Source organism: Triticum dicoccoides, chromosome 4A, assembly GCF_002162155.2.
Source record: "Triticum dicoccoides isolate Atlit2015 ecotype Zavitan chromosome 4A, WEW_v2.0, whole genome shotgun sequence".
Lineage (NCBI taxonomy): Eukaryota > Viridiplantae > Streptophyta > Magnoliopsida > Poales > Poaceae > Triticum > Triticum dicoccoides.
The window spans coordinates 236680849-236705346 of NC_041386.1; the positions used below are offsets into that span (position 1 = coordinate 236680849).

Genomic DNA, 24498 nt, shown 5'->3' on the forward strand with positions numbered 1-24498 from the left:
AAAACCTAAACGGGTCAGGTTCCAGCTTTTGGCATAAAATTGTAATCATAATTGTTCCAAATATCGGCTAGTTAATCGGCATCTCGGTCAGTTAGTCACTACTTGTTGGGTCACTGATAGCTGATTAACTGATTTATCGGCCGATTAACTAATTTATCAGTGATTAACTGGAAAATTCGCCTATTTACCTCTAATGAGCACGCGACCGGTATGGTACCAGTTACCGATATCCTGAACACTGACATCATATATCAATATGATCCATTATAACGTTACATTAGTGATCATCCCCAGCTCACTGATAATAAATTAATAATTTAGGGCCCGTAGCCGCTTCTGTAACATCTTTGCACTTCAGTTTAAGAGCATTTCAGAATTCCATAGGAGCATACGTTGCAGTTAGCCCTAGCTCACAATGCAACTTTTGTGTTTTGTTCACATGGCTCATTACTAATGTGACATAGAAGGAAGAACAAACAAGTCTATATTGCCATGATAAACTATTCGCATGCCGCCAATCTGTGGACTTTATCTCTCACTGTAAAACATTAGTAATGACGCTTTCTGTTGCACAGTTAATACTCGAGAACACCATATTAAAAAAACTATTTATAATAGTACCAGCAAAAACTGTTTAATTTTCTGTTTATGGGTTCTTGTTGCATTATTTGACATAACCTGTAAGTCGTTTCATATTTCAATATATTCAGGCTGCTGAGGAGAGATCCAATGGGCGCTCTTGGTTATTCGAGCTCAAAACCTACTCTTCCAAAAATTATTGAATCTGCTGATGGGCGCCCACATGAGATGGATGTTGTTGCTGCCATGAGGAATGGAGAAGTTCTTGGACGTCAAACTGTTTTAAAAAGTGATCACTGTCCAGGGTGTCACAATCTTAATTTGCCTGAAAGAGTTGAGGGTGCACCTAATTTCCGGGAAATTCCGGGGTTTTCAGTCTATGGTGTTGCAAATCCTACTGTTGATGGCATTCGGGCTGTTATTCAGCGAGTTAGTACAAGCAAGGGAAACCGGCCGATACTCTGGCATAATATGAGAGAAGAGCCCGTCATTTATATACATGGAAAGCCTTTTGTGCTACGAGAAGTAGAAAGACCGTACAAGAATATGCTTGAGTACACGGTATGTTCCATTTCCAGTTGCCTCTATGGATTTATGGCAGATAGTTGATGCTATGATTTGTAGTGTTAGTATAAACAAAATAACTTCATATGACAATTTCCATGCATTGCTTCTCCAACATGACTTCATTTTCTCTCTCTGAATAGTAATTTGCACTAACCGCACAAGTTATAGCACTAAACATGATGATTAATTTGAATCCACAACTAAGTTATCTTTATTTCTGCATATGCTTTTGTACAAGTACTGAGCTTGAAGGTGCTGTCGGGTGTCCAAAGGCCTTGTGCTGATACTATTTGTGTGAAAAAAAATCTGCTCATTTATTCAGACCATTAAAATGTGAACTTGTCAATTATAATGTCTAAACATGTTCAGTACTCGAATAAACTACCTGTTGTGGCTTGTGGGGCTTGGTTCAAATTGGGTTGATCAGCTCTCATATGTTGAGTAGCCTTCTCTAGGCTGACCTGTCCCTCAAGACTCAGACTGTATCTCAGCATTCTAATCACACCTAAACTACTTAGTCTTGTATAGAAACATTTCATTGAATGTGATATGTGATATGCTATCCTGTACTTTCCGTGAGGAACATTTAGTGGTCTAAATCAGATAAAATTCACTGATGTCAGGGGATCGGTCGTGATAGAGTTGAGCGTATGGAAGCTCGGTTGAAGGAGGATATTTTACGAGAAGCAGAACGGTATGATGGGGCAATAATGGTTATTCATGAAACCGACAATGGTGAGATCTTTGATGCATGGGAAAATGTCAATAATGAAGCTGTTCTGACTCCACTGGAGGTATACAAATGTTTGGACTCTGAAGGCCTTCCAATCAAATATGCACGAGTGCCCATTACTGATGGTAAGGCCCCCAAAAGTTCAGATTTTGATACGGTAGCCTTTAATGTCGCAGCTGCTTGCAAGGATGCTGCTCTTGTATTCAACTGCCAGGTACTACAACTTATCTCTTTGCTGGGAAAGAATTCTATACTTGTTATTTGAGAGAAGTATTGGCTCTTCATATCATAGGCTTCAAAAACTTGAATTTTAACATTGTGGTCTTATAGATGGGCAGGGGCAGAACAACTACTGGTACTGTGATTGCTTGCCTGCTCAGACTTCGAATCAATAACGGCAGACCTATTGGAATGCCAGCCATCCAAAATAATCATGAAGACACAACTGATGCCGATTACTCAAGCGGAGAAGAAACAATGGACCACAATGGTCACTTGAATTCAGAATCATGGAAACCTCACACTTTGACAGAGCTACACCCTAGATTTGACATTAATGACATCCTTCTGTTGCGAAAGATTACAAGGCTATTTGACAATGGGATTGAGTGTAGACAGATTTTAGATACTGTTATTGACAAGTGTTCAGCTTTGCAGAACATTCGCCAAGCTGTTTTGCAATACACAAAGGTGATTAATCAACAAAATATGGAGCCAAGAGTTAGGAGAGTCGCATTAAATCGTGGTGCTGAATATTTGGAGAGGTACCTGAAATTAATTGCATTCTCGGCATACCTCGGGAGTGAAGCATTTGATGGTTTCTGCGGGCAAGGAGAAACAAAGATTTCATTTAAAAATTGGCTGCAACAGCGTCCGGAGATCCAAACCATGAAATGGAGCATAAGACTGCGACCTGGGCGTTTTTTCACTGTACCTGTAAATATCTTTCTCTTCTCTCCAAAGCTTCATTTGGGCACTTTGGAGACATGATGTTACTAAAAACTATTTGCCATCTGCAGGATGAGCATAAAGCAACATGTCAACCTTCCATCGTGAAAGCCCGTAATGGTTCTGTTCTGGGAAAGGGATCCATACTCAAAATGTATTTCTTTCCTGGGCAGAGAAGGTCAAGTAGCATGAACTTCCGTGGTACACCACATGTTATCAAGGTATCTAACTGTGCAACTAACCAATGTGAACTCCATATTTGCTCGCTAGATGTATATACAGTTCTATCATTATTGATATCCTTATTTATTTCTGTGAGTTAAACCTTCTATGTTATTCAAACATTCTGACCCATCAGGGTAGCTAAACTTATAGTGTAAGAATTCAGGCTTCTATTGTAAAATTTATCTTACTAGCTCACACCATGTGCAGTGCTCTATTTGGACCACAAACCTTTTTGTTTTTGAGGAATCACCGGTGGGGTCGGGATTGAGACTAGAGTTTCCCCACCTGAATATACTACTCAAAGCGGATCTGAAATACAAAAAGAGTGTTACATAGGCACATAAAGATAGGTATGTTACAGACTTGAGGAGATAGTGAGCTGGGGCTGAACACAGCAGTGCTATTTTCTGAAGCTGAGGTTTATATATAGTACATAGGCAAGTTGGTTGCTAAACCAACAATGCAGTTCTAGCAGCTACCAGTACAGGCAAGTCTAATTGACTACCTAGCTGTCAGCATTCATACTGTCATACAGACTAAGAAAGGCTAAGCCGACTTATACTATACTAGCTAATAAAGTAGAAGGCACAAGTGATGCACCGGATTATGGCTAGTGTGCCTGATCTTCATGAACTGGAGGTGGAGTAGGGAAGAACACGAAGAACTCAAGAACTAAGGTGAAATGACAAGCAATCACAAGGAGAACATAAGATCCTCTGGCCAACACACACATTATATAACCAAAATCTACACAAAGAGGTTCAATTGATCCAACAACTCCAAAGGAAACAGGTAAAACAAGAGTAGATAGTTCGTCTCAAATCCTAAGAGATGGAGGTCTTGTGCTTCATGGAAGCCTTCACCTGGAGGTGGTCTTGAACTCCTCGGAGTCTTCTCCACCAGGGAGGTCTTGATTCCACTAGGGGAGGATAGATGAGCAAAGCTCTCTCAATTTTTTAGTTTATGCTTTGCTAACCCTAGATCTAAAGAGGTGTCTTATATAGTTGGTTGGGGGCGAAAGAGTAGGTAAGTGGGAGAGTTACGAGGCCCCAAGCTGACTTTACTATGGCAGGTTGGGTTGGAATCTCCAGGGGTTCCGGAATCTCCAATGTATCATCGGGCATACTTTGGGCTAGCTAGTAGTGTGCGAATCCGGGGTATCAGAGAGCTACGAATCCTAGACACCGGGGGTCAACCCGAAGACTTCGGGGTTCCTTCGAGGCAGCCTTCGGTGTTCCGGAGGTGGCTTGGAGTCTCTGGGTAGGCCTTCTCATTGTTTTTGACCTTGCCTTGGGATGCCATCTTCGTGCTCCATGCCTTCCTCGTTCATCATCATCTCTTCTTCTCTGTGCTCCAAGCCATCCAAGCCATCACGCCTGATCATACATAGTCACATATAGTTCCACCATGATGTAGCAACTCATTCTCATGAATATTGGAAGGACCTTCGTTAAGGAAAAGAGTTACCTTATTGTCGTTGATATGTTCTTTTAGGGGATTGTCGTTGATATGTTGGAAACTTGGAATGGTCCGTATCCTCTTGGCAGGAGCTCGAACATCCGCTCCTCTTGAAATGCTCCTTCCGAAGATATACCTAAATGAAGTCACCGGGTTGGAAGATCATTGGTCGCCGATTGGCTTTGAACTTGGTGGCTTGATGTTGAACTTGTTGCTCAATGTTGGCCTTTCTCCTCATGTAGTTGCTTCATGTACTCAGAGCGCTTGGTGGCACCCAAGTTTGTGCGTTCTTGAAGTGGTAGTGGTTGGGGGTCGCAGGGTGTGAGGTTTGAAATGTACACCACCTCAAATGGACTCTTGCATGTCATTGAGTGGGTGGAGTGGAGCAGTTGTAGGCGAACTCGACTTGAGGAATGCACTCGTCCCATGACTTCAAGTTCTTGATCATAACACGTGGTAGGGTTGATTGAGTGCGGTTTATGACTTCGGTTTGACCATCAGTTTGTGGGTGGCATTGGTGGAGAATAGGAGCTTGACACCGAGCTTAGCCCACAACGTCTTCGAAAAATAGCTCACAAAGTTGACATCATGGTTGGAGACAACGGACTTGGGTATTGATACGGGGCAAGCCGTAGGGTGGCCCGATCTTCACGAAATGGAGGTTGATACGGGGCAAGCCGTAGGGTGGCCCGATCTTCATGAAATGGAGGTAGATTGGGGAAGAACACAAAGAATACGCGGGGAATCACTAGGAAATCATGGGGAAACACAAGTGAAACACATGGATAACTAGTGATGCCAAGGCAACACCCTCTTGTGACCATAGACCACACCACACAGTTCACGTGGTTTCTTACAAATCCAAGGGAGAGGTAAGAATGAGGTGGGAGATCTTCTTCCTTATGTCCTAGGACAAAGGAGGGCTTGAATTCCACAAGAGGAATCTTCTCCTTAAGAGGAGGCCTTGATCTCCACTAGGGGAACCAACTCCATGTAGGAGGAATCCCACATGGGGAGGTACATGACGTAAGCTCTAATGTCTAACCTTGTCTTAGCTAACCCTAGGATGAAGGAGGAGGAGGGGTGTTTATAGTCTAGTCATGAAAGGGTAAGTTGGGAAAGTGATACATGGGTTTGGCCTTTTCACTGCACGCATACAGGACATAGCCGGACAATTCGGCTTGGAAGGCTATTATAGTTCGGGCGCTGTTGCTGGCATGGGGCAGACACGAGATGACGGTTGATGGAGACACAGGGTCGGACAATCCGGTCATTGGGCCATGCGGACTCCGCGTCTGGCGGCGGCTGGTGAAGATAGGGCCGGACAGTCGGGGGTGAATCCAGCCGGATAGTCCTGGTGCTTGAGGCGGTGGGGGTGCCAGGACCATACACGTCTTGTTCTGTATTTGATTGGGGGTGCTTGGATACCAGCATGGGCCGGATAGTCTGGGGGCTTGCCCTACTACTCTCGGTCTGGTTAGGACGCGCTGAACTGAGGTAGCCACATTGTCTCTGCTAGGAGGAACACCCACATGTAGCCGGTGCAGTCATGAACCAACTGCAAGAAATAGTGACGGCCACGTGGGTTGCGTTGGTCTGCATATGTCACCATTGACAAGGTCGAGGCATCCTCAACCCTGAATTTTGCCTTCTTGGGGGAAGGAGTTTGCTGGTGTTTATGGTGATGTAAACATCTTAGAGTTGGTCCACATGCTTGAGCTCCGGCAACACACACACCATCTTGTCGCGAGACATGTGTCGCGATCTGTTGAAGCAGTCGTGGCGTGCAGCAAGACACACATGATGAGCGATGTTGAAGCTCACCACATGTAGCGGGTGCAGTCATCAACCAACAACAGGAAATAGTGATGGCCCATGGGTTGTGGGCATGAGTGTTTCACACACGTCACCATGCACGAGGTCAAGGCGCCTTTCAGCCCCGAAGTTCGCCCTCTTAGCGAAAGGAGTTCGTCGATGCTTGGTGGTGATGCAGGCATCGCAGAGTTAGTCATGCTCAAGCTCCCACGCGCCATCTTGTGGTGAGACATGGGCCTTAGTGTCGCGAAGGAGTTGCGGCGTGCAACGAGGTACACATGGTGAGCGATGTTGAAGTGCACCACATATAGCCGGTTGTGTATGTTTGGCACCATCACAAGGTGATGCTTCTCCCTGTCTTAGATGCAAGGGATTCCTCGGTTGATGTGGATGGCGGCGCCATTCTCTCCCAGCTTCCCCAAGCTCATGATGCTGTTGCGGAGCAGAGGAATGTAGTAGACACCCATTAAGACCTTGTGTGCGCCCAACTTGTCAATGAAAGTGACTGAGCTGCAGCCTTGGACGCTCACAACCAAGCCATCCCTGAACATGACGGAGCCGACCGCAAAGTGATCGAGCTTGGAGAAGACCTCTCGTGGCCTGTCATGTGGTTGGTTGGCTCTATATCGAGGTACCACCCCTCCAGATGCTCGATCATCCGTAGTTCCGAGGAATGCCTTTGCCCGTGGCTCTTCCTGTTGCATGCCCTCGTCGTCCTCATGGGCTTGGGTGAGGTGTGCCCATGCCTTACCTGGATTTGCGTCAGTCCTTTGCCCAATGCTCAAGGCGGATGTAGTTGTGGCATCTCTCATGCTTGTCATCCTAGGTGCCCTCTTGGCAGCGGGCATGTTGCTTATTTTCTTTTGCACACCATGGGGCATCACCACCCACTGCTCGGCTTAGGGAGTCCCGGAGGTTCCCTCTCCTTCCTGCCTTTCCTGCATCCGGGTGAGCCATTGCTCCTTAGTTGAGTAGAGGTGTAGAGTTTGCCGCTAAACATGATTGGCTGATCCAACTCGGGTGACGGCTAGTACTCCATCCGTCCAAGTGCATTGGGCACCTAAGAGAATCTAGGAATTCCAAAAGTATTAGTCGCAATTGTAATTAATATCCCTCGTAATCTACGCATCCTCTCGTTTGACTCTCTCATGCAACCCCCTTTAACTTCTTGGCTCCCTTTCCCATGCATCCTCTCGTCCAAGTGTATTGGGCACCTAAGAGAATCCAGGAATTCCAAAAGTATTAGTCGTAGTTGTAATTAATATCCTTCGTAATCTACGCATCCTCTCGTTTGACTCTCTCATGCAACCCCCTTTAACTTCTTGGCTCCCTTTCCCATGCATTCACATCTCAATCCTCCCATTCTCATGCATGCACAATTAAATGTTTCTTCCAATTGTGTTTTTGAGGGCACACGATAGGCTCGTTTTCACAACCTCAAACTTAACGCTAGCCTATCACAGTGTGTCTGGTGCAGCTCCTTAAACGCTCTATGCACATGGATGGAGGGAGTAATGGTCATCAACAGCCTTGAGCTGTTCGTCACCTCTTCAATTGAGAGCAACGGCATCGAGGAAACTCTTGATTGGCAATGCAGTTTGCCAGGGGAACGACGCGTAGCAGGTTCTCAATGCCCTCTGATTGTCGACGTGATCAGCATGAATGGTCAGCGAACTGATGAGGCCGGAGAGGAAGAGTGCAAAGTTTTCAGCTCTCCCTGTTGTGGAAAGTGAGCAGCTCCCACTCCCGGCCAACTTCTGCACAGTGGCTGTTCTGTTGACCATTAGGGTGCGGATCATCTCCAGTTGCTCGACACTGAGGATGGCCTCAACCACCGTATGGTCTACTTGTTGGGCAGCGCCACCAAATTCGACGGCTGTCCTCATAGTTGTTCCGTTTCGTTTGTGTGGCCGCCAACTTCTTTTATCACATGTTGGATGTCCACGTCCAGAATGTCATTGTGTTGCCCGCGCCTTGGCTACATGGAAGTGGAACGGCAATGATAGGCGTGCTGCTATGTGCTTGTGGCCGACGGTGGATCTAATATCGTCTTGGATCAAAATCTTGCGTTGTTGAGGTATAGACGCCACGAGTAGGCAAAACCAATGAGTTCATAAAGTAAAATTGGAGATGATGTTAACCATGGTAGAGCTGTTGTCGATATCACGGAAGCTCTTGGTTCCCAAATCTTCCATAGGTTAAAAGAATCGAAGGCCAAATGGAGACATCCAAATCGCTTTGGGTAGGCCAGTCCCAAGATGGTTGATATCGTCACCTTGATTGATGCTAATGCACCGCCACAACCTAGAAGTCAGGTGGCAATTGATGAAGATGTGTGCGCAACCTTCTGACTTGTGGCCACACCTAGGGCAGGCGGTGTTGGAGGCTTTGTGTTGACGGAGCAAGTTATCCTTTGAGTTTAGCCGTTTGTAGAATAAGAGCCAAGTAAAGACATTGATCTTGTTTGGAACGCTTGAGGCCCGAATGTAGTCCAAGTCTTTATGATCATCATGAAGTAAAAGGTTGTATGCATGCTTGGTGGAGAAGGCTACTAGTTTTGCTAGTTGCCATCACTTGTGTTAATGCTACTTCCACTTTCTGAGAAGAATTCCCTAAAAGTTATGTTCATTTCTGCCATAGGTCTCGGCGACAACGTAACTTGAACTTCTATAACTATAACTATAACTATAACAGACCCCTTAAGACAATGCTTTTGTTGGAATCACCATATTTCAAATGATAGTCAGTGTCACTAATTAGTATTCCCTCCGTCCCAAAATAAGTGATCACTTATTTTGGGATGGAGGGAGTAATACTTATAATGATGGCTATTACATCATCTGTCTCGTTGGTCAATATAGAACAACAACAATAACAGCAAAGCCTTTCAGTCCCGAACAAGTTGGGGTAGGCTAGAAATGAAACCCATAAGATTTCGAAACCAAGTCATGGTTCTGTGTTAAAGTACATAATGGGCCTAATGGGCCCGTTAGTCTTAGGGTTAATTAGAGATAAGAGTCGCTTTCTTAGGGGTCAAGTAAGCCTTGCTTGGGAGTCAAGTAAACCTCTCTATATAAAGAGAGGAGATGTATCAATCTAATCAAGCAAGAATTAAGAAGGAAATCCTTCCATCTTGCCCGGCCGTGGGCAAAAGGCCCCCGGCCGGCCTTCTTGCGCCCTCCTTCTAGCAGCGCCATAATAATTTGGTATCAGCTAGCTTCGGTTCGATCATGTCTTCACCGCCGTCCAACCTGTCTCTTCCGCTGCCGGTCACGACCGTCGCCCCGCTCCTGCCCGCGCCGGGATCCTCCGTCGCGCCCGCCCCTGTCGTCCTCACCCCGGAGGTGTCCGGGGCGCTGCGGGACCTAACACAGGCGGTCCAGGAGATCCACCTGTTCTTGGCCGGGTCCTATGGGCCGCACCCGGCTGCGCTGCCCATCACCGCCACCGCGCCGCCGTGGCTGCCGTGGCAGCCGCCGCACCAAGCGGCCCCCGCCGCGCTCGCCGGGCTGCTGCAGCAGCCGCTACAGCTGCCATCCATCGCCCCGTCCTGGCTGTCGTGGCAGCCGCCGCACCAGGCGGCCTTTGCCGCGCTCGCCGGGCCACTGCAGCTGCCATCCATCGCCACCACCGCCCAGCCCTGGCTGCACTGGCAGCCGCCGCTCCTACCGGCCTCCGCCGCGCCCGGCGCTCCGCCGCCGCAGCCGCTGCCGCAGCCACCGCCGGTTAGCTCCGGCCCCGCATCGATCGCGCCGGCGGGAGTCCCGCTCCACCAAATCCAGTCCCCGCCGTCGCCGTCGCCGCTTCCGTCTTGGATCGCTACCCGCCACGTGTCAGCGGCGGTGAGGCTGCAGGCTACTGCGCGCGGCCTCCTAGCGCGTTGGCGTGTGCGGGAGATGCGTGGTCTGCAGCTGCCGCTCCTCCAAGTTGCCCTTCGCTGCGCAAAGGACCTCGATCTCATCCACTGCGCCGGGGATCTTGGGCATGCGGTTTCCCCCACGAGCAGCAGGCATGCTGTTTTCCCCACGGGCAGCGACCTCCAAGTCTGCGACATTGGCGGTTGGGGGGGCGCACCCCTCCTTGTCATTTTCCATCGCAAGCCCCCCACTCTTCCCTGTGCGGTGCAGACCAACAGCCGTCCGGCAGGAAGAAGGCATGGTGTCACCGACAACAACGCACCACGTAGCACCACTGCATTCCGTCACCGGGCGCCGCAAGGGCGCCTCTGCTGGTCACTCTTGCGACCACTTCCAGGTGGCCATACACATGCACTCATTTTGTCCAGATGGTGTCCATGGGATCCAGGTGGCTGTACACGTGCACGTCCGACGTGCGGATGGTATCCACTTTTTGTTAAGAGGTCCAAAATAAATCGTCCCAGTCCATTTCAGGTTGAGAATAATAAAACAAGCCGAGATGTAAAAGGCTTGTTTTTAGGTGTTAGGTTTGGGTTGCGTCGAGTCATGGTTATAAGTTGGTTAGGCTGCAGCTTGAGGACAAGCTGCATGTCCAGGTGGGGTGTAGTGTTAGAGTACGTAATGGGCCTAATGGGCCCGTTAGTTTTAGGGTTAATTAGAGATAAGAGTCGCTTTCTTAGGGGTCAAGTAAGCCTTGCTTGGGAGTCAAGTAAACCTCTCTATATAAAGAGAGGAGATGTATCAATCTAATCAAGCAAGAATTAAGAAGGAAATCCTTCCATCTTGCCCGGCCGTGGGCAAAAGGCCCCCAGCCGGCCTTCTTGCGCCCTCCTTCTAGCAGCGCCATAATATTCTGGCATGTGGATAGCTAACTTCCACGCACCCTTGTCCATGGCTAGTTCTTTGGTGATATTCTAGTCCTTCAGATCACTCTTTATGGACTCCTCGCATGTCAAGTTGGGTCTACCCCGACCTCTCTTTACATTAGCAGCACGCTTTATTTCTTCGCTAAGTTCATTTTAACAATATATGGCTACTTATATTCTTTAAAAATACTGAATTTTAACCATGTCAACCTCAGGTGGATGGATACCCTGTGTATAGCATGGCAACGCCAACTGTTGATGGAGCTAGAGAAGTTCTGTCATACTTGGGCTGTAAGGATGCAACTGGAAGAGACATTATTCAGAAGGTGGTCATCACGGATCTTAGGGAGGAAGTGGTAGTTTACATCAAGGGAACACCGTTTGTTTTGAGAGAGTTAGATCAACCTGTTGATACACTGAAGCATGTGGGAATAAGTGGCCCAATGGTGAGTAGCTCCTCCAATATTTGCCTGTTCCTTTTATTTTGGCAACCCTTAAAATTCTATCGTATGCAGGTAGAGAACATAGAGGCAAGGCTGAAGGAGGATATACTTTCTGAAGTTAAACAGCTAGAAGGTCGGCTGCTTCTGCATCAAGAAGAATTTAACACAGCCACAAATCAATGCAGTGTACTAGGTTATTGGGAGCACATAGATCTGGAGGACGTAATGACACCGGCTGAAGTGTACAGCACATTGAGGGATCAGGGGTATTGTATTGACTACAAAAGGATACCTCTGACCAGGGAAAGAGAAGCATTAGCTGCTGATGTTGATTCAATACAGTCATCAATCAATGAGTATGCCCCCTTATCCAAAAATTCATATAACTTGATGACTTCTGTTGCTCAATTGCGGGACATAAGAATCACTATTGCTTCTTTACAGATCTTCTAGGTACTATCTCTTTATTTCACACACGGGATATGGTGGTGTTGCTTATGCAATGGCCATTACATGCCTGAGACTTGGTGCAGATGCAAAGTTTGTCATGGAACAAACAGCAGAAACACACTTCGTATCAAGTTCTCTTACAAAAAGTGTATCTGTGAAAACCTTCACTGACATAGCCCTCAGGCAGGGAGACTACCGTGACATACTAAACCTTACTAGAGCACTGATACATGGTCCTAAAAGCAAAGAAGAGGTTGACAAAGTTATTGACAGGTATTATAGCATAAGATGTGGCGTTTACTTAAGCTATGCTTCAATATGAATTTTTTAAATTGTAGTTGTGCAGTACCTGGAAAGTTACTAAGTTAGCAGTTGATGTAGCCCATGTTATGATGGTTCAGCATTTTTTTAAGTACTGATTTCTCCTATGAAGATGTGTTGGTGCTGGGGATTTGCGGGAGGATATTTTGCAATACAGGAAGGCATTGCGAGATTGTTCACATGATGATGATGATGAGGCACGGTCATATCTCATGGATATGGGGACTAAAGCTTTGAGGTATGTATAATTTGATTTAACTCAAGGGGTTTTCTGTCACATGACACTCTTTTATTCCTATCATCTTTAGTTCATACTTGATATAATATATTCAAGACGAATTGCATGCTTTTGTTTTATCTGATTATAAAAAAATATATTAACTTATCTCACATCACTGAAGTTTATTTTTGAGCGTCACTAAACATCAGTAAAGTATTATTTCATAGGTATATCGCTTGGTATAGCATTGACAATACATGTATTCCATTTTGCTCTTTGTGGATACCTTAAGGAAGCGTAATAGGACATTGAGTGTTTCCTTACTTTGTGACACTTGACATTGCTATTAAAATTAGACAAAAATGGTCCATACAACAATGAAGCAACTAATTTTAGAAATGCCACTGAGAACACCCAATTGACTGCCATGTGAAACGGTGGTTGTTTATAATTTGCAACATATCACTGGCAAGATCAAGGAGGTTCTATTCAGGTACAAACGATCATTTATGTTAGAAAAGGTACAAATGATTTTCTTCTAAGAATTAGTACAAGAAATCATTTTCCTTCAAAAGAGAACCATTGAATTCATGATTTATTTTGTTTTTAAATGACACTGTTGCGGTTAGTGATACACCAATACACTATACAAGGGTTTGCACTTTAGAGTGGAATGTATTTTCGAATTTGCCGCCACACGGTGCTCCTATGTGCCAAGAGTATTGCCATTAGATATCCACTAGCAACGTTTTACCTTATGTACTAATTGGGCTAGTGGCAACAAGCTGAGTTGACTATACATGGCTGGAGTCACCTGACGCGTTTGGCATTAGAAAAATGTTTTGGTGCTATTTTTGAAATAATGCAAGTGATCATTTACACTCATGCCAAACCTTACGGCCTTGAGAGTGAAGAGAACTCATTCTGAAAGCGAGAGCGAGCGCATGAGACCAAACCTTACCCTTCCTCCCACTCTGTTGCTGATGTCCACCTCCCGCCGACCGCCACTTTGGCCCTAAGGATCACTTCCCTTCCCAACCCCCACTTCTGAGCTCCCCTTTCTGTAGCCATGGACCACTTGTCCAGCGGTAGCCCTGAACAGCATCACGTTCGTGAGGATCGTTGGGGCGTCAGCTTGGACTCGTCTGATGAAGATTCGCGGCGCTCCTAGCACGGCGTCACTAATGGGAAGGCCATGGCGGTGGAGGTTGCCAAGTCTCAGTGTGCGTGTTAGGGCCCTCGCTCGGAGGGTCACGTGGTGGACTCTGACAATGGCTTTGATGAGTTGGATGACCCGAACGAGGATGAAGACATGGGTGTGGAGCAGCCCAAGAGCAAGCGTTGAGATGGTGGTCGTCGTGGTAGCAAGCGCAGGTCGGCGGTGACGGGTGAAGGTCGCCACCCCGCCTTTGATGGACCGTGCCTGCTCTATATGGACCCTAACCACTGTGTCGCTGACTGTATGACAGAGCTGACATGGCAGTTTTTTGGCTCACCGGCTGGTGTCTGCACGCAACTAGATCACCAGGGAGGACTTCCACGTGGTGCAATCGGATGATCTGTCATTGGCACGACATTGGTGGGTTGTTTGAGCTCGTCATGCCGCTGGACGTCAAGACCCATGTCGCCTCGCTGTTTATCCAGATGGTTGATTACCGTTGTTCGCCGCATGCAGATTTGGGAGGCGTTAGCAATGGCGATGTGCACGCGGTCAGACTTTGGTTGGTCACGAGGCGCTTCAAGTACATGCTAGGAAGACTGGATTCGCTGTTGTCGACTTGCGGCGGCGCTGCCTTCGCTTCGGGCACGTCCAATGATTGATTAGGCTAGTCCTACTTGAGATAGGTGGCATCATGGAAGATGTCGCCGCCTTCGCAGGTGGACTCGACCTCAGTCAGAAAGGGAAAAGGCCGAAGGAAGCGGGATAGGGGAAGTGGCGGGAAAAGGGGTACTACAAGCTCGCCACGTCCGCAGGGGATGCTGTGGCGACCATAAAGGTCCACATGCTGATCCACGCCATTGCGGGGTCGGAGATGCCTAGCACGCAGGTCGATCCTGCCATTGCCTTGGTCATGCTGGTTGCTCGCTCCATCGTGCACACGTATCCCTGCTTGTTTGGGGACTGTTGGTGGTTGACTTGTGTCTATGGGCTGCAGGAGGAGGACATTATCGCTTTGCTTGATGAGATGTGAGTTGCTAGCCATCCGACCAGGCCTTTGGGTTATCAGTTGGGACATGATCTACCGCAACAAGACAAGAGCGATGATAACCTCTACCCTGGCTTGATTGGAAGATTCCATCACTTCCTAAATGAATGTGAGCTCAAAGAACTGGTTGACGCTACACGAGGTCCAATGAGCATGCTGCTCCCACTTTGGTAAAGCTTGACCGCGTGTATTGCATGGTGGATTGGGAGGAGCTGCACCCCCGCCGCTTGCTTTGTTGTCGCTTAGTTGTCTCTCCATTGTAATCTCTGACCGCTGTTCCATTCTCTTGGACTTAGGGCAGTGGTTATTCAAGTTGGCGGAGCCAGGCCGCCCTCGTCCAGAGGGACTATTTGTCAGGTCATCTGCAGTGTCAAAGGTGATTCTGCTCAACTTTCTCAGATAATGAGGGGACGACAAGTTTGCTGCTAACGGTTCACGGTTCAACCGTTAATGGTGCGCCGTCCGCCCCCTCAGATTCCATGACCTTTGTCTCTGGCTTTGAAGATCCTAGGCTATTGGTATACTGAGGTGAACATGTCGCTGGCTTAGCCCTTGGCTAGTGACTGTGCTTTGCTTAATGAGGTCATGTTAGTGGTACCACACTTCCGCCTGTCTCTGCCACGCAGTCAGGATTTGATTTGCTAAATAATCTATCCTTCGGTGGTGCTATGGGCGAGGCTGAGGCCCATGCCTCCGTTCATGTAGATGTCATTAACCAGGTGGTCGTTGCTGGTGGGCCTAGGTTTGCAGATTGACGATTGCCTGAGGTCCACCTCGAATGCACAATATGAGGCCCCTTGTGGCCCTGGTTCTGTGGGACAGGACAGCGCCCTGCAAATCCGGGGATGATGCCCACGATGCTTCTGTTGGGCAGTCATCCTAGGGTAGTGCAGGCTCTGGTCGTTTACTCCATGTGCGCCCTACGCAAGGCTCAACAACCCATCTTGCCCCCGCCTGGCGTACAAAGGAAAAAGAAGTGCAGAGTATATCTGGTCGATGCTACCCCCTCTCAGAAGAGTTCTCATATCGCTAATCAGCAGATGGCCGGGCTCATGGCGGATCAGCGGGCTTAGGTCGTTGTCACCAAGCGCATCGGCCTAACAACCAAAGATCTCCCACTTTGTCAGGAGGCAATCGGTAAGATCAAAGAGATGTTTTGGAAGGAATTATCCCAGAGCGAGTCCTGGTGATGATTTGTGTGCTTTGTTCGATAAGGCCGAGTAGGAGGGTCTCCTATATCATCTGGGTTACTGCGTCCTGAGAGACTATCTTTATATGTTGATGATGTGATTGTGCTCATCAAGGCTTGTACGGACGAGGCTTATGCCGTTAATTACCTTCTTGATATGTTTGGTAGGCAAGGTTTTTGAGTCGCCGACTAATCGCCGATTAGTCGCCGACTAATCGCCTAGTCGTCGCGCCGTGACTGGCTTGCGCAGGCGACTTGGCTCGCGGAGCGAGTCACCCGACTCGCTGGCTCAACAGCGATTTTCTGTGATTAACCGCTGCGATTAGTCGATTAATTGACTTGCTGGCTCGACAGAGAGAGGGAAAGGGAGGGAGCTCGGGAGGACAGGAAGCCATGGCGCTCGCGGCCGTGACCTAGGAACCGCCGCCGCAGCTCGCCAGCGACGCACCCCCTTCAGATCGACGGCGGCTGGACCTCCGCGGCGACGGCCGTGACCTCGAGCGAGGCTGCGGCGGCGCAGATTAAGGCGGGGGAGGAGGAGATGAAGCTGCAGGCGGGTGAGGCTGGGGAGGAGGCGCGGAGGGAGAGGAGACGGGGGAGGAGGCGCCGCCTCTCCTTGCCGGCGGCGTAGAGGAAGAAGTTCGAGGGGAGAGGCGCAGATGAAGGAGTGCGGGCTGGCAGCGCTAGGTTTAGCGAGTGGATGAGGGCCGAGAGTGGTTAGCTGGGCCGTGCTGGGCCTGTTCGGCCTGATAACTTTGCTTATCTGGCATTAATGGGCTATGCAAAGGAGGGAAACAGGTGCGGGAGTGCACTGTACTGCCATGGCGACTTGGGGCGATTAGCCCAGGCAAGTCACTGACTCAAGCCAGCAAGCCACTAGCCGCAGCCTTGGCGACTTGGCTTGACTCGGCGACTCAAAAACCTTGTTGGTAGGGCCTTTGTTGGTAGGGCCTCTGGCCTCCGATGTAATATGAGCAAGAGTTCTTTATCTCCCATCGTGGCAAGGAAATTAGTGACATCGTGTGTTGCAAAATCTGCCCTTTGCTCATCAGGTATCTTAGTCTCCTGTTGAGTCTCAAGAAAGTGTGCAAGGAACAACCTCCAGAAGTTAATTGATATTATCAGGAACAAATTGGCAGCACAGCGGACGGATTTTCTCAACCAGGGTGGTTGTTGCTAATGAGTATTAGTACTAGTCTAGAAGTCCTTATCATGCTATGTTTCCTTCCTTGTACCCCAAGTCTTGCGTACTATATATTTGCCCCTTGGGCCATGCAATAGAGATGAGTTGCATCCATAACACTGTATTGGAGCCTAGGTATTTCTTTTAGCACACGCAACTCGTGCTTCCCTTATCCAATCTTGCACCGCCGTTGCTTTCTGTTCGCCGTCCGTCTCTACTTTTCTCTACCCGCATGTTCGCGTTTTGCTCATCCCATTTGAGCAACCGCCATGTTTGGTCAACAGCCTATGCTCTTGTCTGCTCGTAATGATGGATTGTGCTGCGCCCCACTGATTTCCTGCCGGATCTGGCTGTCCTGAAGGTTGTCGCTGCTGGTCAACTCTACCACGCCGGATCTCGTTGCCCTGAAGGTCGCCGCCGCCCCGGTCAACTCTGCCACGCCGGATCCTGTTGCCTGGAAGGTCACCACCGCCCCAGTCAACTCTCCCATGCTAGATCCCGCCGCACTGAAGGTCGCCGCTGCCCCATTCAACTCTGTGTCGTCGGATTTTGCTTGGATCCCTCCCGATTTTGCCCGTGTACGTCGCTCCCTGCCAGATCCCACCCGTCCGCCGTCACCTGCTGGATGCCCGTATCTGCCCGACTTCGTCTAGATTTCAGCGCCCTCTTCCCTGATTTCATAGCGTTGGAGCCATCTCGCTTGGGGCTTCCTTGCTCATTCGGCTTGCTTGTTTGGCTAGGTTGACTCGGCCGGGCCTCGTTCGGCTGGGCCAGGCCTTCTCGCTTGGGTCGCTGCTGGCTGCTTCCTAGTTTGGGATGAATCGATTGCTTGGTGTTTAAAAAAAAGATTATATAAAAAACAGGTACAACTCCTATGTCATCGGGCTATGTTGTCATTCCTCGTTGCCCGATTATTTTTTGATTGTACTAACTACACCGAGTTCGTTGCCTTCTTTCACATTCATATGCGTGGCATTAGTTTCTGGTGAGGTCTCCTGTCCGCCGCATCCAGTTCTTCCTGTGGCTCCTACTCGCCAACACCACAGGCTCTTGTTGCGGATGCTCCTCAAGCTGCTAAGAACGTTGCTAAGCTTGCTGATGAGACTGCGGATCATGCTTATGAGCAGTAGGTTTTGGCCTGTGAGGAGGCTCTTCCCTCTTACCGAAAAAGGCTTTCGCCTCACTATATATAAAGCAAACCGCCCGAGCCACAACATCCACACAAAGGTTCACACCACACGCACGCCAAATGTCAGGACACACACAAGCAAGGTAATAGGGTTAATGCTGAGGGCACAACTCAACAAGCCCTGAAAACAGAAACACAAGGCACAACAAGTAAGAGCCCAAGTGGCGGTCCAAGGGTCCTGCGCCGTGAGGAGGCCATGTGCCTAGTCTGGCTCCGGGGGTGGGGGTGGAAGAGGAGGCGCCACTCGGAAGGCCATCGCGCGAAGGTCGGTGACGAGGGTGTCGATGGCGTCCCGATCCTGGAGGCGGCTAAGCGGCCGCCAAAGTTGCAAGTAACCACACAATTTGAAGATCACGTCAGTCGCACGTCGAAGAGGAGCCCGTTGAATGACAAGCTTATTGCGGATAGTCCAACGCGCCCAGGCAAGCACCCCAACGCACATCCACCAAATGTGGCGGTGGCGGGGGGCGGAGGCCTGGATTTCCATTTATAAGTCCGGGAAGTTGGTGTTACACCAACGACCACCGACCACATTGCGGAAGCAGGTCCACAGGAACTGAGCCGTAACATAGGAGAAGATGTGAGGGGAGACATCCCATCTCCAGGGCCGTTGTGTTTCGAAACCTCAACCCCAGAGGGGAGACGACCACAAATCTACTGCCACATTTAGATTCGGATCTTCAACGGTAAGCAAATGTCCCAAATAAGGTTAAACGGCTCAGGGGCAGAGGAAGGTGCAATGGTTGGATATATGGACTTGGTCGACAATTGACCAGAGGACTCCAAGCGCCAGGACATGGAGTCGAGCGTGTTGTCCACGTCCAAAGGCTGAAGAGCAATGGACTGGAGGATGGCATCTCACGTAGCAACCTTCGGGGGACCAAAGGGGCGACAGAGTGTGAGGCGCCCTAAGTCAATAAGGGCCGCCTCGACGGAGAACCGAGGGTCAACCGCGATGGAGAATAATTCCGGGAAACGGGCGGCGAGGGGGGAGTCCCCCACCCACCGGTCGAACCAGAACAACGTCGAGGAACCAGAGCCCATCGAGATGGAGGTACCAATCCGGAGGATAGGCATGAGCTGGATAACCGCCTGCCAGAACTGGAAGCCATAGGTGCGCTGGCAAAAGGTGAGAGGCTGACCGCTGAGGTATTTATTTCTAATGATGGTCAGCCAGAGTCCTTCCCCATTGGCAATCCTCCAAAGCCAACGTGTCAGGAGAGCGATATTCATGCGCCTGGAGGACAAGATCCCGAGGCCACCCTGGTCCTTGGGTTTGCAGATGTCCGGCCGGCTGACCATATGGTATTTTTGCTACTCCCCCTCGCTAGCCCAAAAGAACCTGGACTGGTATTTGGCAATCTCCTGGTGTAGCATCTCATGTAAGCTATAGGAGCTCACGAGGAACCACAAGAGGCCGGGCAGCGAGGAGTTAATGAGGATCGTTCGGGCTGCTTTAGATAGCCACCTGCCCCTCCACGGTTCCACCCTGTGCTGCATCCTAGTTACCGCCGGGCGAAGGTCAGCAACGGTCAGTCTAGAGTCACTGATGGGGATCCCCAGGTAGGTGGTGGGGAAGGAACCCAGCCTACAATTCAGTCGGTCTGCCATGGCCTGGGCCTCCGCAGGAGAGTAAACCAAGAATCATCAGTTCGCTCTTATCGAAGTTGATCGTGAGGCCCGACATTTGTTGGAAGCAGAGGAGGAGGAACTTCAGGTTGGTGATATCGGAGGCAGAACCCTCAACCATTATGATGGTGTCATCTGCGTATTGCAGGAGGGAGACCCCTCCCCCTCCCACAAGATGAGGGACTACGCCCTGGATATGGCCTGCCGATTTGGCCTTATCAAGGATGGAGGCTAGGGCATCGACCACCATGTTGAACAAAAACGGGGAGAACGGATCGCCTTTGCGGACCCCACAAAGGGTGGGGAAGTAGGGTCCAATCTCGCCGTTGATGTTAATCGCGGTCCGGCCGCGGGAAACCAGTTGCATAACCCTGTTCACCCAACGGTCATCGAAGCCCTTGCGAAGCAAAACTTCCCGAAGGAAGGGCCACAGGACAGTGTCGTAGGCTTTGTGGAAGTCAAGCTTCAGGAAGACCGCCCGTAAGCGCTCGGAGCGGACTTCATGTAGCACCTCATGAAAGACCAACACCCCATCTAAAATAAACCGCTCTTTGCTGAAGGCGGATTGATTGGGGTGGGTAATGGCATCCGCGAGCAGGGCCACCCTATTGGCATACCCCTTTGCCAGAATCCGAAATATCACATTGATAACGGCGATAGGGCGGAACTGGCGGATGTCCGAAGCGCCCAAAACTTTGGGGATGAGCGTGATGATCCCGTAGTTTAGGCAATCCATGCAACATAGAATTTGTCAAAGAGGGCCATGACCCCGGGCTTAATGGTCTGCCAGAATGTTCTAAAAAACTTCACTGGGAGACCATACAGCTGAGGAAGGACTCATGCCTTTGATAGCCAAGAAGACCTCCTCCTCAGAGAACGAAGTCTAAAGGCGGCATTCGCCTCGGTCGAAACTAGCTGGCGGCCAGACCAAGTGTCGGGGGCCAGGGAGGTCCCACCCCTAGGAGGAGGGGGGGGGGGAGAATAAGGCTTTATAAAAGCCGTCAACGTGAGCACGTATATCCGAATGACGGTGGAGAGGGGTGTCACCGTCCCAGAGGCAATGGATGGAGTTACGGCGTCTCTGCCCATTGGCGATCGCCTGGAAGTAAGCCGTGTTGGCATCTCCGCGGAGGACCCACCGTTGGGTGCTGCAAAGCCGACAGTACGCTTCTTCATCGGTGTAGATAACCGAGAGCTGGTCCTCAAGATCATATCTCAGCATCCACTCATAGGGGAAATCCCGGAAGTGTCGACGTGGGTGTTGAGGGCTTGAATAGCCGACAGGAGGGCCTTCTTGTGATTGCGGAGGTCCCGGTCCAGGGTCGCACCCATCCTTTCATTAACTGGCCGACAAGCTTGGCGCAAAGCTGCCATGAGTCCACCGCGGAGAGGGAGCGCTGGGGAGTTGTCCGGGCAGCGGCCCATTGAGAGCCGACCGCCTCCACACACCCCCCCTGGTTGAGCCAAAATAGCTCAAAGCGGAACCGGGGAGGGGTGGGAGGCCGATCGTCCGAGGAGGATAGGAGGAGGGGGATGTGGTCGGAACCAATCCGGGTAATCGCGCGAAGCGAGGCAAGAGGGCATCGGAGCTCCCACTCCCGGGAGACAAGGACGCGATCTAGAACGGAGCGAGTCGGGCCGGCTTGACGGTTTGTCCAGTTAAACCTGACACCCGTCCTATCTAGCTCGCGGGGGAGGTTGAGTAGGTCGTTGTTCTTCTCCCCGGGAGATCTGATGAGATTAAAGTCTCCACCGACCACCATTGGCAGTAGGGTGACAGAGACCTTCCTCTGAAGTTTGTCTAGGAAGGCCGACGAGCGACGGTGATCGGCCAGCCCGTAAACAATCACGACCTCCCATTTGAAGTTGAGAGCCCGTTCGAAGACCTCCATACTACCATAGAATTCACCCTATCCATGTCCCCCACCTCGAAGGTGGCATCCTTCACGCCTAAAAAACCTGGCACCTGTCCTATCTAGCTCGCGGAGGCCAAGGTCCGTGATGTAGTCATTGAACTTCTGCATGCGGGGGAGGTTGAGTAGGTTGTTGTTCTTCTCTCCGGGAGATCTGATGAGGTTAAAGTCTCCACCGACCACCGCTGGCAGTAGGGTGACAGAGACCTTCCTCCGAAGTTCGTCTAGGAAGGCCAACGAGCGACGATGATCGGCCAGCCCGTAAACAATCATGACCTCCCATTTGAAGTTGAGAGCCCGTTCGAAGACCGCCATACTAACATAGAATTCACCTCTATCCACGTCCCCCACCTCGAAGGTGGCATCCTTCACGCCTAAAAGGATGCCACCTGAATGGCCGATGGTCCCAAAAGGGAGCCAATGCCAGGCAAACAGGTGGGGACTAAGGCCGTCGAGCTCGTGCAGGGAGAACTCCGTATGCATGGTTTCATGGATGGCTATAATGTCGATGTGTTCGTCTCGCATGTATTCGATTAATTGGCGGCGCCGGCCATCATGGCCAAAGCCGCGGATGTTGCAAAAGAGGATCCGCATCAAGGCGACATAGGGGGGCTGCTTGACCCCAAAACACGGGAGGCACTCTGAGCCCGGAGGGTAGCAGTGCATGAGCGGGTGCGACCACGGATCTCCTCCTCGGGGACTGTTGGGGGCGCCGTAGCTGTGGGATTGGCCACGTCGGTCGGCTCCGTGGTGGTGCGGAGGAGGCGCACTCGAGATTCAGCAAGTTTGCCATCAAGGATTTCGCGGGCGCGAATTGCCTCAATCTGCTCTTAAGGGGGGACCAACCTCCCCCCTGAAGATGATGGCCGAGTCAGCGACCACCTTAGCGAGGTGGCCGAGGGGAATAGCCTCAAGTGCGGAGAAAGAACAACTGGAAGAACTGGAGGGATGTCGTTCGAACCTGACTTGAGGTTCCTGGCCGCCGCTCGGAGCTCGGCACGCTCGGGGATCGACGGAGCTGGGAAGTCGGACAGGCGAGCGGTGTCAATGCGGGCACTGCGCCGGGAGGCAGTCACTGACGTCTTAAGTGGATCGGGTCCGCCTGGCGTATGCCACAGTCCGCGGCGGGTGCAAGGCGACGGGGGTGGTCACCACGTCGGGCACCGCCGTGGTTAGCAGCATCGGAAAGGCGAGTGGGTCATCAGCGGCTGGTCGGGAAGATGGCGGCGCGACGATCTCAGGCAGGGGGGAACCCAAGGCCATCGAAGCCAGCCCATCCGCGAAGGGGGGCGCAGTCGGAGCTGGGTGGGGCGACCCGTCGCGGTCCCCAGCAGGAGGCGGCTCCAGGAGGAACGACCCGTCAGTCATCGGAGGGGCCGGCCCACAAGAAGGCGAGGGTGGCGGGCTCGGCGACACCGAGCTGAGGGCAGTGTCAGCGCACGGAGATCTTGGAGAGGATGCTGGGAGGACGAGGAGGCCCACGTTGGAGATGTCGCTCACCTCCTCTGGCACGACAGGGGAGGGGGGCTGTCGACAGGAGAGCAAGCCCGGCGTCGGGTACAGCTGAGCAGGACCGCCCGGTCCCGGAGCCTTCACGGCCTGGAGGGGGGGTTGGAGGGCTCGCGGGAGGGAGAGCGGGAGTGCTCAGACAACTCGTCATCGTCCTCCGTGTCATCGTTGCGCGAAGGGCGGGGGCGCTGGTGATGGGAGTCGCCATCGCCACCCGGACCACCCCCAGAGTGGCCATCATCGGAGTATCAGGGCGGCCGACGTGGTTGGGCGGCTCAGGGTAGATCTTGAGGTTGAAGCCTTGGTCGTTGAAGAAGATGCAGACGGTGGCACGAAGCTTGGAGGAGTCCAGGGATTTCACCTTCACTCGGACTTCCTCCTTGCGAAGCGAGAGCTCATCGACCACCACCACCTTGCCGATGATCTTGGACATATTGCGGATCACCCGCTCGGACCGGGCGATGTGGGGAAGGCCGGCGATGAGGATCCAAGCCGTGTCCAGAGCCGCCACCACCTTAGGGTCCCATTTCGGCTCGGAGATGTCCACCACCAGCTGGTTGAGGACCAAGGTGATGTTGCCACTGCGGGTGCAGTACCCCATGCTGATGGCGTCGGGGAAGATCACCGAGAACGCGTTGGAGGAGGTCGGGGCTACGCCAATCCCACACGCAACGGCACAGGTGGTTGAGCTCGGCCTCGATCATCTCTAGGGACACGACACCCTCCCCATGATGGTGACGATTGCCTGAAGCAAAGGGGAAGGGGGAGGGGGATGTCCGGCACCTCGATGTGGAAGAAGCCTAAGCCCTCAATGCCGTGTCCATACATCATGGTCTCCTTGGAGACCGGACGGTCCGGACAAAGGGCCGCGGGGTGGCCGGAGTCGTTGCACAGGTAGCACATCGGCGGGTTGGGGCAAGCGACCTGAAAGTGGCCGGCGATCCCACAATTGAAGCACGGAGGAGGGTCCCGCGAGGTACCGGAACCCGAGGGCGGAGCAGCCGCGGGGGGCGGGATAGGAGCAGCGGGGGGCCGGGCACACGAGCTGGAACAGGAGGAGGGACACGGGCGCGGCACATTACGGGGCGGCCCGCGGCGACATCATCCGCCTCGGCGATGTCGGCCCAGATCACCCGC

The 24498-nt window shown here is 51.1% G+C and overlaps 1 protein-coding gene across 1 annotated transcript in view; it reads left to right on the forward strand.

Moving 5' to 3' along the window:
* LOC119285711 (paladin-like) overlaps positions 1–24498 on the forward strand; it is a 41885-nt gene that overhangs the window by 5818 nt on the left and 11569 nt on the right. The window contains exons 11-18 of the mRNA XM_037565038.1: positions 711–1140; positions 1770–2093; positions 2210–2815; positions 2899–3048; positions 11324–11554; positions 11624–11907; positions 11996–12274; positions 12435–12560. Of these exons, the coding sequence (XP_037420935.1) occupies positions 711–1140; positions 1770–2093; positions 2210–2815; positions 2899–3048; positions 11324–11554; positions 11624–11907; positions 11996–12274; positions 12435–12560 (2430 nt within the window). The remainder of the gene's footprint in view (positions 1–710; positions 1141–1769; positions 2094–2209; positions 2816–2898; positions 3049–11323; positions 11555–11623; positions 11908–11995; positions 12275–12434; positions 12561–24498) is intronic.